Source organism: Sander vitreus, chromosome 9 (genome assembly GCF_031162955.1).
Source record: "Sander vitreus isolate 19-12246 chromosome 9, sanVit1, whole genome shotgun sequence".
Classification (NCBI taxonomy): domain Eukaryota; kingdom Metazoa; phylum Chordata; class Actinopteri; order Perciformes; family Percidae; genus Sander; species Sander vitreus.
The window spans coordinates 30,434,563-30,449,080 of NC_135863.1; the positions used below are offsets into that span (position 1 = coordinate 30,434,563).

Sequence of the window (14,518 nt, forward strand, 5' to 3'; positions counted from 1 at the left end):
CAAAAGTTTGGGTTTGAGTTAAGTAAGAAGAACAAGGTTATTCTACTCATTATCTCGTGGTCACTGGACAGGTGAGTTGCTCGAGTGCTGCTATGGAAGACCAATATTGCTATTATCGTTCCATCAAATTGATTTTAAAATTGAATTTGAGTTTGCGTGAAATGTCCAAAGTTTAATTAGGAAAAATCCAAAAGCACAAGTTCAGTTGGCATTCACATTCTCTGCCTATTTGAAAACGAAAGTGCCAAGTCCATTCAGTTTCATCTAGATGTCACAGGGTTACCCTTTAGAGTACACTTGTAATTATTTTTCAGAGAAATATTTACTCTGATTTTAACTTTGGCAGTAACAATACTTTTTCAATCTTAAAAATAACATTGTGTTAGGGTGAGGTCTGGACCCAAGAGCGAACACACACTAGATGGGTGGAATTTGAAAACGATTCTTTAATGTAAGTTCAGCCGAACAGAAATCTTGCAATATAACTAAGGAGGGTGGCGATCGAAATGGAGTGGAGGAGTGGAGGTAGGCAAGGCAGGCTCGAAAACACACAGGGCTGGTGGCGTGGCTGGAAGCGAAGATGAGGTAGACCTCCAACGTCTGCGCACAGAAAGACGACACGGTGTTAATACAAAGAAAAACTTCAAAACAGGTTCACTGGAGAACTAGAGTGTTTGGCCGAGAGTAGTTACCACTTGGTAGACTGAAACGAACTGGCTGCCTGGATCACAGGAGTACTGGTGCTGGAGCTTGATTAGTAGATCACCTGCAGCTGGGGCTGGAGAGCCAGGTGCCCTGGAGAAAGCCACGCCTGCCTACACACACCCACACACACACACACACACACACACACACAGAAGACCAAAAAAAACACATGACACATTGATTGCTTTTTTAAGATTGAGTAGAGGTCAGGGTAAACTACTAGTGTAAACAGCCTCGACACAGCACTAGGGCTGGGTACTGAACTTCAGTAGGCCCCGACCAAATTGCCTCCATAGTACCGAGTATCGAAAAATGCCTCGTCGTTCGTGCCGTAATGTGTTATTTTTGTTAAAATGGATTTTATAAAATTGGTATCGAGGAAATGGTATCGGTACACAGCGGGCATAAAAGAGCAGGTGCTTTCCTTCATGGTAGCAGTCTACTAAGATCCTTTGGGACATTTTCAGCACTTTCTTAAATCTGTACAGGTGCTTGTCATATAATTAGAATATCATGAAAAAGTTGATTTATTTCAGTAATTCCATTCAAAAAGTGAAACTTGTATAATGTGTATACATTCATTCCACACAGACTGATATATTTCAAGTGTTTATTTCTTTTACTTTTGATGATTAGAACTGACAACTAATGAAAACCCCAAATTCAGTATCTCAAAAAATTAGAATATTGTGACAAGGTTCAATATTGAAGACACCTGGTGCCATACTCTAATCAGCTGATTAACTCAAAACACCTGCAAAGGCCTTTAAATGGTCTCTCAGTCTAGTTCTGTAGGCTACACAATCATGGGGAAGACTGCTGACTTGACAGCTGTCCAAAAGACGACCATTGACACCTCGCACAAGGAGGGCAAGACACAAAAGGTCATTGCTGAAGTGGCTGGCTGTTCACAGAGCTCTGTGTCCAAGCACATTAACAGAGAGGTGAAGGGAAGGAAAAGATGTGGTAGAAAAAAAGTGTACAAGCAATAGGGATAACCACACCCTGGAGAGGATTGTGAAACAAAACCCATTCAAAAATGTGGGGGAGATTCACAAAGAGTGGACTGCAGCTGGAGTCAGTGCTTCAAGAACCACCACGCACAGACGTATGCAAGACCTGGGTTTCAGCTGTCCTATTCCGTGTGTCAAGCCACTCCTGAACAAGACACAGCGTCAGAAGCGTCTCACCTGGGCTAAAGACAAAAAGGACTGGACTGCTGCTGAGTGGTCCAAAGTTATGTTCTCTGATGAAAGTACATTTTGCATTTCCTTTGGAAATCAAGGTCCCAGAGTCTGGAGGAAGAGAGGAAAGGCACAGAATCCACGTTGCTTGAAGTCCAGTGTAAAGTTTCCACAGTCAGTGATGGTTTGGGGTGCCATGTCATCTGCTGGTGTTGGTCCACTGTGTTTTTTGAGGTCCAGGGTCAACGCAGCCGTCTACCAGCAAGTTTTAGAGCACTTCATGCTTCCTGCTGCTGACCAACTTTATGGAGATGCAGATTTCATTTTCCAACAGGACTTGGCACCTGCACACAGTGCCAAAGCTACCAGTACCTGGTTTAAGGACCATGGTATCCCCGTTCTTAATTGGCCAGCAAACTCGCCTGACTTTAACCCTATAGAAAATCTATGGGGTATTGTGAAGAGGAAGATGCGATATGCCAGACCCAACAATGCAGAAGAGCTGAAGGCCACTATCAGAGCAACCTGGGCTCTCCTAACACCTGAGCAGTGCCACAGACTGATGGACTCCACGCCGCATTGCTGCAGTAATTCAGGCAAAAGGAGCCTCAACTAAGTATTGAGTGCTGTACATGCTCATACTTTTCATATTCATACTTTTCAGTTGGCCAACATCTTTTAATTGGTCTTAAGTAATATTCTAATTTTCTGATACTGAATTTGGGGTTTTCATTATTTGTCAGTTCTAATCATCAAAAGTAAAAGAAATAAACACTTGAAATATATCAGTCTGTGTGGAATGAATTATACAAGTTTCACTTTTTGAATGGAATTACTGAAATAAATCAACTTTTTCATGATATTCTAATTATGACCAGCACCTGTATATCAAAACATTGGCTAGTAGAGGCTGCACCTGGTAAACTAGGTACTGACTGTAAGTATATGTAAATTGTTTCTACTGTGAGATGTACTTGCTACCAAGACGAAGTAGAGCAATTTAATTTATGCAGCAGTCATCTCATTCTCTGCTCTTTGAATCAGAGTCCCTCGCTGTCACCTCACCACCCACCCGAGATAATTCAATAACCTCTGCAAATGAGGGGGGGGTGTGTGTCACTGCCATTTTCAGGTCAATCAGAGGTGATAATAATAATCATTACTCTAATTATTTAATTTAGAAAACATGACTCGTACAATGATTATCTATTTCTAGTTTGTGTGTGTGTGTGTGTGTGTGTGTGTGTGTGAGAGAGAGAGAGTGCCAATGGCCCCATGTTAAATTGGTGTCATCCTATTCTGCCATGTCTTAGGTCTGGAATAGCTTCAAAGAGAGCAGATGTGTGTGTTTAGCCTCTGATGTATAGAGCTGCAACCCCTAGCATGCACTCAAGGGCTACTGGGTCATTATGTTGACTGTGTGTCTCTGCTCCCAGCATGCAGCTGGCATAGACAATAACAACAAAGCAGCCATTTAGTGTGACTTTACAGAGGGCTATTGCATATTATGTTGTGAATTGTGTCTGTGTGTTTGTGTGTGTTGTAAGTGTTGTGAGCGAGGGCACAGATGAAGTGATCAAGTCGACAGCTTGCCGAGCTGTGATTGTCACTGATCCCCCCCCTCTGTCCTCGGGAAAAAACAGTGCCATCTGCCATGGGCAATGCCAGCTTGGCACTCCCCACCCAGGCTAAACTAGAGAGGGCAGGGGAACAAGGAACAGTTTAATATTGGATACAAGGTCTCCGTGTGAGAGTGTTTGTTTCTGTGTTTACGCTCAGGGGGAGTTTTCATCACACAGGTTTTTGGAAAAGTTTATAGGTTAATTATACCGTTGCGTTTTGTATCTTTGTGTGTGAATGGGTGCATTTATGTCTGTAACGTTTTGATAGTTTTTGTAACACCTGGAACAAGCCTATTAATTCCTGTGTCATCCATGATATATTTGTAAAACATCATTTTCATGGGCACCCGGATAGCTCACTTGGTAGAGCAGGCGCCCATATATAGAGGTTTACTCCTCGATGCAGCGGGCCTGGGTTCGACTCTGACCTACGTCCCTTTGCTGCAGGTCATTCCCCTCTCTCTCTCCCCTTTCATGTTTTCAGCTGTCCTGTCAAAATAAAGGCCGAAAACCATTAACGACAAGGAAATGTAAAGTGCATCAAACTTTTGAAAGATGCAAGGTCCTTTTCAAAGACCTACTTATTTTTTCTACCAGTTTTAAATGCATTTGTTTCTTATGAATATTGGGGCCACCATTGGAGAAAAAACTTTCATGAATTAAGTCAACATAGTGAGAAGAATGTTGCATGTTATTAGCATGAAATGGTACATTCTAGAATAAAAGTAATATCACAAGACATTCTAGTGTCTTGGCTATGTCTGCATTATTTATTAAACATCCTTTGTCATGTCTTCCTTCAGGTCCTCCAACACCACCATGCGGTCCACGAGATCTCCTACATCGCCAAGGACATCACGGACCACCGAGCCTTCGGCTACGTCTGCGGGAAGGAAGGGAATCACCGCTTCGTGGCTATCAAGACCGCACAGTCGGTCAGTGTGTACACGTTTTACCATGTAGCTGCTCTGTGTACGTCTGTCAATGTGTGATTCGTCTTTCTAAACAGCACAAACCTCCTGACATTTAGATAAGGACCCTTGAACACCAGCTCATGTCCCTTTGTGCTGTTCATCAAACAAACTGTTTACTCTCTGGAGCGCTAGGTTGTGTGTGTGTGTGTGTGTGTGTGTGTGTGTGTGTGTGTGTGTGTGTGTGTGTGTGTGTTTTCATGTTCAGTCCTGCAGCAATATACTCTATATGATATTGAGTACCCCTCTTGGACCTGCTATGATTGTTGTTGCTGTTGTTGTGTCTATGTGCCTGGCTTGTTTAGTCGGGATCCAGCTGGCTCGCTCTGTAGCCGTATTGATTTCCCATAGTGAGTCGATGAAGGTTTGAGTGTGTGTCACCAACTCTAATGGCATATCCATCCTCCCAGGGCCATGAACCATGGCTCTGTGACTTAGACAGATACACACAGTGTGTGTCACACACACACACACACACACACACACACACACACACACACACACACACACACACACACATCAGGTTGTCCTCAACATTTACACCAACCACACAAAAAACAAACGTGTTTCTAATGAAACGCTACCTTGCCGAACAGCACAAGGCTAAGCTCTCGTCAGTCACCTTAGCTGTCATTTACCTGACGTGTGCCTGAGGAAAGGTCACGGTTATATTTTACTCACATTTTTCAGGATTTGAACCCACCATCATACGCACTCAGACCATTAGTTGTGGAGCAGACAGTGCGAGGGATGGAGGCACAGAGCTTATGGCAGAGGCTGAGGCTGGAATTGGAAAGTAACCACTTTGATGTGAATTAACAAAGCGTCTCTGTCGTCATGAAGACTTAAGGTTATTCCGAAAAGGCCAATTTAGGGGTACATTTGAAAGTAATTGGTTTACTACTCAACTCAAAGTCGCCGCACAAGAAGGATGTGTTTTATTTAGCAAGTTGTAGTGGAGATGGAAGCACACTAATTGTGTTAGAAAGCCTTTCGCAGTTAGTTTCTCAGTTCATCACAGTCTTTGTTACAACTTAGAAAAATTACAATTGTGATAAAAATGAATAGATCTACTTGTGATAGAAGCAACCATGTATCTAATTTGTAGCAAGTCTACAGAGAGTTTAAATACTACTTAGTGTCGGTCCGGTAATCGTTATTACATTTCCAGTTATCAAAACTTTTATTTTGATTTCTTTGATGAATTTAAAACAAAATTACCAACATTAGCAAATCATAACAGCAACCGCAAATGACAACTAATGTAATGGTTCCGCCATCATTGGTGAGTCTAGCTTTGTCTGGACAGTGTTTAAGAACATGCTTTATATTTCACTACTAATGGAAAAGTTTAGTTAATACATTTAAAAAAAAAAAAATGTCAGTTTGCTATCTGCAAGATGCATTGTTCATATCTGGGTATATTATTTTATTCCCATGGATTACTATCCACATTTAGATTACTCACAGTACAGTTTTGGTGCAGTGTTTCCTTCTTAGTGGCAAAACATTTTTGAAACTATCCAAAATGCCAGTGGTGTCAATCAAAGGTGCCTGAGCCCAGAGTCACAAAGCTTGTATCTAAATTCATTTGGCACCCAGGATCAACGATTCTAAATAAATCCATTTTAGAGGAGTCAGATACTGCACACTGCTAGTCTGTCCACTTTCTCTAGCTGTATATTCAGCTAAATTCTCTGGAGGTTGTTTTAGGAAATCCACTAACTGAATGTGATTTAGATGAGGGGGAAATTCAATATACCAAGAAATGAATTCTTAATGAATTCAGTGGCAGGATATTCTGGAGATATCGGTAACCAACCCCCGAATTTCATTTGGGTAAAAGGTGAATCTGTAGCCTTAATATTCAGGAGGATTTTCAACCAAAACCCCTGATCGTTTGCTTTCTGCATTTACGATTCCTAAATTCACTGCTCGTCTCTGCGCTCTGTGTCTTCTCTTACCTCCAAGTTTTTAAACAGAAGAAGCGGAAAGGCAAGTTAGCAAATGGCTAATAAAGATGGATATTAGAGCATGTATTGTCAAATGCAAGAGGATCTGAGTCTGACAGAGTGACAATATGCTCCACTGTTGGCTCAGCAGGAGCCACCGTTTACCCCAGTGTGTCTGTCATGAGCAATATGTGGCTGACAGCATCTTGCAGAAAGACAGCACTAAAATAGAACTATTTTATGCAAGGGAGTGTTCGGTCTGTTAACTCTGGGTGCACTTCGCATAGCTCCTGTCAATAATTGATTAGGTCTGAAACACCATTGTACGATAAGACTCTGCGTTGACAGCAGTTATAAGTTGTGAGTCATCCAACTTGTTTGTCTGTACTTTTGCTCCCCTGACAAGAAAGGTGGTACAAGGTAAGATAAGAGGCCACCATCTGCTCTTGTCACTGTCTAAACCAGGCCTAGAGACAGAGGAGAGTATGTAGGCATTGTGTCTTAATCTTGTTTCCAGATCCCAATCACAGGCAGGTACTAGTTATTTATGTATTCATAGTCTGGAACTTCCATTCCAAGTTTAGTCACTTTTAATGCTTTCAAGGATTTGTTAGTGTTTAACTAATCACAGGCAGCCCTGCATAGCGAGACAAATTTTCAAATACGTATGAGTCTGGAACCTCTCAGTTAATTTTCGATTTCCAAGGGGTGTTATCAACGGTGCACAGGCCAAAATGCCTCTGGACGCAATATGATAAATCTACCACCAATCAGGGCAATGAAACGTGACCTAAAACCAATCAGAGCAATGTAACAACGCACATGTAGCTCTGAGTGACACATGCAAGTTGGGGCGGTGCTTGGTCCGTTTTGAAGCAGGAAGTAATGCCGCCCGGGTCACAAACTTACTCAAATTAAAGCTAAACAGTACACTGAATTATGTTTTTGACAACATTTTAGGCAAGAAATCGGCAATACAGTAACAGAATCTTGATTCATATTTGCACTGGACGGAGAATGCCAGTTACGTCCAGTAACTATGTTCGGTAACTACAGTCAAGCATGACACTCCTCTGTCAGTTATTGTCTTAAACCTATTAAACATGAGATAACCGGTTGTGATTTGCCCGTCCAGTTTCTCCTCAGCTGGAAATGTGTCTGAACTGGAGGGGCGCCAGACGTATCTGCCAGAGCAAATGAAACATGAGCTCGCAGATTCGTCTGGCTCCCAGGCTAAATCACAGGGGCACAGAAAACACAATCAATCACAAAGACATGTTACCTTTAATGAAAGATTTTAGACGAACTAATTGCAGAACTGGCAAAATTGTCAAATTCAGTTTGCTGCCATTTTGTTTTCACCTTGTGGCCTAATGGAATCATCCATAATCAGCTGTCAGCAGCCCAATCAGGTATCTCTGACTCATCCTGCCTAAGCGGACGCTCTGACCCAAAGAAACACTGAATTAGAAAACCGTAAGGGTCTTTTCTGTTGGGGCATGTTGCCACAGCAGAGGTGGGAAGATTAAATGTGATCCAGGAAGTCCACTTTGAGTAATAGCTAGCTTTTACAATTCTAAAAAAATGATCATGACAACAACAGTTCTGTCCCTGGTTTTGACAATTGCAAGGCAAACCGTAGATATAGGACATTCACATTACAAAGTTATTGACCAGAAATGTTCACTTGGCATTTGATGTACCAACGCAGCGGGGTGCGGGATAAAGCTACCGCAAACATTAAGCCAGGCTAAAACTTTTTTGCCCCAGCCCTCTGCATCGGGAATACTGCTATAATGTACCTCACTGAAATGAGAATGAATGGGGTGTTTTTTTGTTGCAATGCTAATGTTGGTCTGACCCTGGCCTTAATCTTCCTGTCATCATGAGGAAGTGCAGGTTCAGTCAACATTATTCCCCACATAACTAGAATTAGCAGGCATAGTTGCAATTTATGAGTTCTGCTATGAGTGTGTATACAGTAGTGTGTGCGCCTGTTGGTGTGTGTGGTAATGGCCCTGCTGTATAATGTGTCTCCCTAGGCTGAGCCTGTGATCCTGGACCTGCGGGACTTGTTCCAGCTCATCTATGAGATAAAGCAGCGAGAGGAGATGGAGAAGAAGGCTCAAAAAGACAAGCAGTGTGAGCAGGCGGTCTACCAGGTACACTTCCCAACTCTCTGTTCCCTCTGTTTTCTACCGTTTTAACCTTACCTCAATCATCTGCCATACTGTAAGTATGATGAGCTTCATCTGAGGGACTCTTGACTGACAAGCCAAGTAAAACTTTTTAAAAAAACTTCAAAGCAAGCGAATGACATACGGAGCACCCACTTTTTTTAAGGTTTCATCAGAAGCACCATCTGTCCATGGTGGTTATTTCACCTTCCTCTGTTCTCGCTTCTCTGCATCTCCTGTTTAATTTCTCTTTATCTCTCTGTCTGTCTGTCTGTCTCTCTCTCTCTCTCTCTCTCTCTCTCACTCTCTCTGATGATTGCCAAATGATTATCTGAATGCTGGGAAGCTGCTATGTCTTGCTGTGCTTTCCGCCTACTCTTTCAACTCCACCAGCTTAACTCTCCGCCTCTTCTGTCTTCTCCCCTCTGCTCCTCTCTCTTCCGTGTGTGATCTCTCCCTCTATTTCCTGCTGCCGCTCATCTGCAGACAATACTGGAGGAGGATCTGGAGGACCCGGTCTACCAGGTAATTTCCTGACCAATCACATTGCTGCTTGTCACCTGTGCTGCATTCCAGTCGGCTTGCTCCTCTCTGTGTGCACTGTGGGGGAGACGGCCCCTGTTTGGTTACAATGTGGCAGTGTGGTACAGTTTGGAGGGTTAGGATGTCCGCAGATGTGTATGTGCAGTCAACAACTGTCGGAGACGCTCAAAAATGGGTGATCACGGGTCCTGTGTGTTTGTGCGCATGTCTGCCAGTCAGGTTGCATGATTAGCTGAAAGATGAATAACTTTCCTCAGCTGCTTTGGGAATCTCTGCTGCGTAAATTCTCCTCCACTTGTCACCAGGATCTATTGTTCAATTGCTTTTTTTTTTTTTTTAATGAGAGCCTGTTGACAATGCTGTTTGACTAATCACCTCTGCAATTTCACCACTTTTCTCTCAATTTATTTATCTTCCAATTTCTCTTCCTGCTTCTTGTTTTCCTCCCCTCCCTCTGCTGCTGACGTTGTAGTACATTGTGTTTGAGGCGGGACACGAGCCCATCCGTGACCAATCAGAAGAGGGCATTTATCAGGTACTCACAAGCTTGTCTTGCCTGCTTGTGTCTCAGTCATCTTGTAGTCAGCTGTGGTTAAGCTACCAACATCAGGAAGCTCTTTTAAAGTGTTCAAACTAAATAGATTTAATCTGTCATTTGCTTGCCAATAAGTACCAGCTACATTACTCTTTAATGGCTATATTGTAGCCTGCTGATAAAATTAATAGCAGCTTCTTTTCACTCTTAAAAAAGTAGATACAGGAAATAAAAGACGAACAACCAGCCAACACTCTCGAGAGGGCCCCGACAGCTATAGCTAGCTACCCCAGGGAGACAAGCCTTTCTTTGGGTGCACTCCTCAGAAGCGTGGGTAGACCTCCGAGGGATGAAGAGGGGGAGGGCACGGTGATGTGGAGGTTATTCCTGGCCTGTGTGGAAGGCAGACCCCTCCTCTTTTTTTCCCGAGGAGATGAAAGAAAGCGGGGGAAAGAAAGATTAATCACCAGCCTCTTGTTTGATCTTTAAATAAAATGGATTGAAAATAGACGGAGTGCTGGCGCGTGCACAGACCTACACAAACAGAAAAATGCACGCACACATACACAAACAAACCCCCCACACACACATCAGGCGTAAGAAACGTGAGCCTCAGCCAGCCTCCAGCCACAGAGGAACTAATGTATGAATAAAGATGGCAGCTTCTGGAAATAAACATGTGAAAGAAGTAACAAGGCATTGAGAGGAGGAGAAAGAATATGACAGGCTGTGCTAGATAGATATCCACATTCTTCATCAGTGCTATTTTTCATTTACCGCACAGTCTGATTAGGGCACGTCCAACTAGGGGGGAATAAAACTTTTATTTAAAACATGATGTCACTTGGAGAAACAAACCACAGGAATCCCAGGATTCTTAAATATCAGCTATCAGTGCTCATTGTGTCTTCCCATTACACTCACTGTCAAATCTATCTGCCAGTGTGACGTAGAGTTATTACATGTCTCTGTGTGTGACAATCTGAGTTATTACATGTCTGTGGGTGTGATAGCGGAGCTATTAGGGAGAAAGCTACAGAAAGAGACCATCACCGCAGGCCGATCTACTGATTAGCCTAGTAGATGAGTTCTCACTCCGCAGATTTTAATTCTGATTATCTCTGCGTGTGCACATACCCCCCCCCCCCCCACACACACACACACACACACACACACACACACACTCACTCACTCTGCTAGTGATTGATTTGATTCCCGAGTAGCCAGGTTTCAGGGTTTAGTCTTGGCATACAGTGTGTCGCAGTGCTGTAACAGTGATGTTTCATGGTTTGATTAAACCAGAGGTAACAGGCTCTCTTGGCTGTTCTCTGACTCTATTGGCTGATTGTGTAGGTTCCCACCAGTCAGCAGAAGGAAGGGGTCTATGACGTCCCAAAGCGACACCCAGTGAGTGACCATGTGTTTGAATCGTGCCCCGCCACCCGCCGCAGCCTGCCTCCCCCTCTCAGACAAACCTCTCAGCTGTCCCGGGTGTAAAGCCTTTCCCTTTGGTGCCCCCGTCCTTTTTTTAGAGCCTTGTGACGCTCTAATTTTGCAGTGATTCTACTCCCTGTTAACATCTCTCCCACACAGTGATCCTCTTAAATGTTTCCCTGAGAGGTTTGCTGAGACCCAGTGCTCTTGTGCAGTGTGCTGTGCTACTTGTTCTGCTTGTGCTGTACCTGTGGTGGCTGGTGCTCTTCTCCTTGTGCTCCGTAGTGCCTGCTCCATATGGTTAACTGGGATACTGTGTGTGTGTGTGTGTTTGTTTGTGGGTGTGTGTGTGTGTGTGTGGTGTCAGTTTGCTCGATGAAGCATGCCCGGCTGTGGTTTGCCAGTGGTGAATCCAGTGCAAACCTGCATGACCTTATCCCAGACTGCGCTGAATTGAATTGCGAACGTTTTGTCACTGTCAACTTTCCTTTAATGGATACAAATTATGTGTCTGACGTTAAATGTGCATGGCCTCATATTTTTGAATCTATATATCAGGATATTCATGCATATAAGTAAGAGTGTTTGTGCAGTGTAAATCTATATCTGTGTGTGTGTGTGTGTGTGTGTGTGTGTGTGTGTGTGTGTGTGTGTGTGTGTGTGTGTGTTTCTTTAAGCTCCCGTTATTGCCTCACACTGCTGGTGGTTATAATGAAAGATAACCTTGGCCACTGTCAGGCTGCACTATAACTCAGCTGCTCTTTTACCAGCCTATAAAGATGCTACTTATATAGTTGCCTGATTTAATCTGCTAAAATCTTCCCACTCCCAATAACCAGGCTGCTGTCCTGTGTGTGTCTGCACGTGTGGATGTGAGGTTGTATACGTGAGCACTTCATCCCATGTGGGTGGTCTGTCCATCGGTATTCCCTCAATCCATCCCGAGCCCACCAGTTCCGTGTGTACTCCCCTGCAGTGTTTTATTTTCAATTTTTTGAATCCTTAAACCACTAAAACTGGACTCCTCCACGTCACTACTGGCATTCACAATCCCTCTCTATGAATTTTTGGTAGACTTGGAATCAGTCGCACAGTTTTCTGGCTGCATATTATCCCCAGCACTGGTAAGAAGCTTACAGTCACCACAGTATTTCTGTTTTCTACTTACCCAGCCCACAACACATGCTGCTATTTGGATTGCCTTTGTGTTGGCAGGTGTCAGAACATGAACAAATCCAATATTTCTCTCTTGTTGTGCAACCAATTGGACTAGTCGTCCATTCTGAATAAAAGAAGCGAATCCTAGTCTTCCCTGCTTCCCAGTCAGTCAGAGGGAGTAAATACAACCCAGGATCATAGAAATATATAAATGGATCCTAGAAAATGAAGAATGTAGTTTTGTAGGCTGACAGCTTGTCTTGTAATTTGAAGATCATTTAATTTGGTTTTAAGATGAGGTTTAAAGACTCGCAGAGGGCAGGAAACTGCTGCTGTGCTCCTCTCTTTCTATGGGTTGAATCTTTCAAGCATGTTGCACCACAGTCAGTGATGTCGCAGCAGGTATTTTCCATCAAAATGCTGCAATCACATCATAGTGTGAGCAGCCTCAAGCAGAAATGGGGGGAATGTCTGGTAGCTACAGTATCTTACCTTTAGTGGACAGAACTGCAGAAGTGTCAAACAAACTGATGTTGAAATGGCTGACAAGCTCCTGGTGCTGGCAGTACAATGTAGATGGAATCCGTCGTTAGCACCAACACAGTTCAGCTAATTACAAATGAGCTATAAAGACACAATGAGTTAGTTTAACTTGTATCTTAACATATTAACGATCTTCTACACAGGGTTTGGATTGGGGGTAACTATCTTAAAATAAAACGTGAACAGTAAGCAATTGGATGTTTTCTCATTCTTCCTATTCAGCCAACGTGGCGTGAACACAGCAGTAGTACCTGTGTAGTACCAGTAGTACATTACTGAGTGGGGAGTGACCAGAGGCAGCAGTGTATATCTCACCATTGTTATTTAGGGTAGATTTACTGCTTTTCTCATTGGCAGGAGAGGTTCATTGTCTTCTTAGCAGAAGGATGTGACAGTGGACAGTATTGTTAGATGATTGCTGTGTCATCACACATCATTGCTGTGTGTGTACATATTACACCTGGGATGAGATGATAGCAGCGGCAGAAATGCGACCTCCTGTCCAAAGCTATCTCTTCAGTTGTTTACTTTGTCACCTTCTTAAATGATGACAAATCAATAAAACACACACAAAGCCATTTCAATCTACTAAGGCTTTGACCCCGTAAGAACTGAGAGTGTGTGTTGAATCAACAGAAGCTCTCGCTATCCCAGAGTCTACATGTAGAGGTCAGCATATTACCACCAACCAGCCAAACGCATCAACTCTGCTCACACACTGGATTAGTATGATATGATCTAAGTATCATATATATGTATATATGTATGTATATATATATATATATATATATATATATATATATATATATATAAAAAGTGGGTCATTAATTCAGTCAATCTGTCAATTCAAAATTGGCCTAGCTTCCTGGTTTAAATCAAATTAAACCTGTGTGTGTGTGTGTGTGTGTGTGTGTGTGTGTGTGTGTGTGTGTGTGTGTGTGTGTGTGTGTGTGTGTGTGTGTGTGTGTGTTTTGAAAGATAGAGTGACTGAGAAAAAAAAAAGTTGTTTGTGTGTTCACACTTGACAGCAATTTTTTCAACCGTGTGCCAGGGTGATCAGTCAGACGGTAGGGGATCAGCAAGGTGGCGTTAATTAAAGGGGCTGCGATAATTGTATGCAGAACACATGTGCACAGGTAATTAGCGTTTCCCTGGAGATGGGCTAATTGATAGGTGGTGGCTGTACTGATAAAGGGCTGGGCAAAGAGATGGGCGAGAGACAACGGGCACAGAAGGATAATTGGCAGGGCAAGAGAGAGAGGGATGGACGTAGAGAGAGTGGAGAAAGAAAGGCAGAGCAGTGGGCAGCAGACTGTAGCTTTTAGCAAGGATAACAGTAGATAGTGTGTGTTTTAAACAAACTGCCAGGTCAATTTAAATATTCCAAAGAGATTAGGTACATTTCATCAGTTGGATTAAAATGAACCATCATGAGTTTTAAAAAATGAGAGAAAAAACATCCAGTTGAAAAATTGACAATATTTCCAGAACTGATTAGTATTGTGCAAGCTGTTATTGTTCTTCAGAATCAGCTAATGATGGCCATACTTCATTCTTTCATCCAAAGAAAAAAATACACTCAGCAATATTGTAGTGCACCAACTACTCTTCCTTAGCCAGACCGATCTGCACATTATGTGTCAGCTCCAGCGCTGGCGAAAGGTCTGGCAGGACCATCATCATTCTGCTCCAGC

The 14,518-nt window shown here is 43.0% G+C and overlaps 1 protein-coding gene across 2 annotated transcripts in view; it reads left to right on the forward strand.

The window, feature by feature from the left end:
* The window catches only part of dab1a (DAB adaptor protein 1a), an 87,774-nt gene that overhangs the window by 62,319 nt on the left and 10,937 nt on the right, over nucleotides 1-14,518 (forward strand). Inside the window, exons 5-7 of one of the 2 annotated variants that reach the window (XM_078259638.1) lie at nucleotides 4,315-4,446; nucleotides 8,477-8,596; nucleotides 9,098-9,136. In XM_078259638.1, the coding sequence (XP_078115764.1) occupies nucleotides 4,315-4,446; nucleotides 8,477-8,596; nucleotides 9,098-9,136 (291 nt within the window). The remainder of the gene's footprint in view (nucleotides 1-4,314; nucleotides 4,447-8,476; nucleotides 8,597-9,097; nucleotides 9,137-14,518) is intronic. The other variant, XM_078259637.1, reaches the window with a different exon arrangement.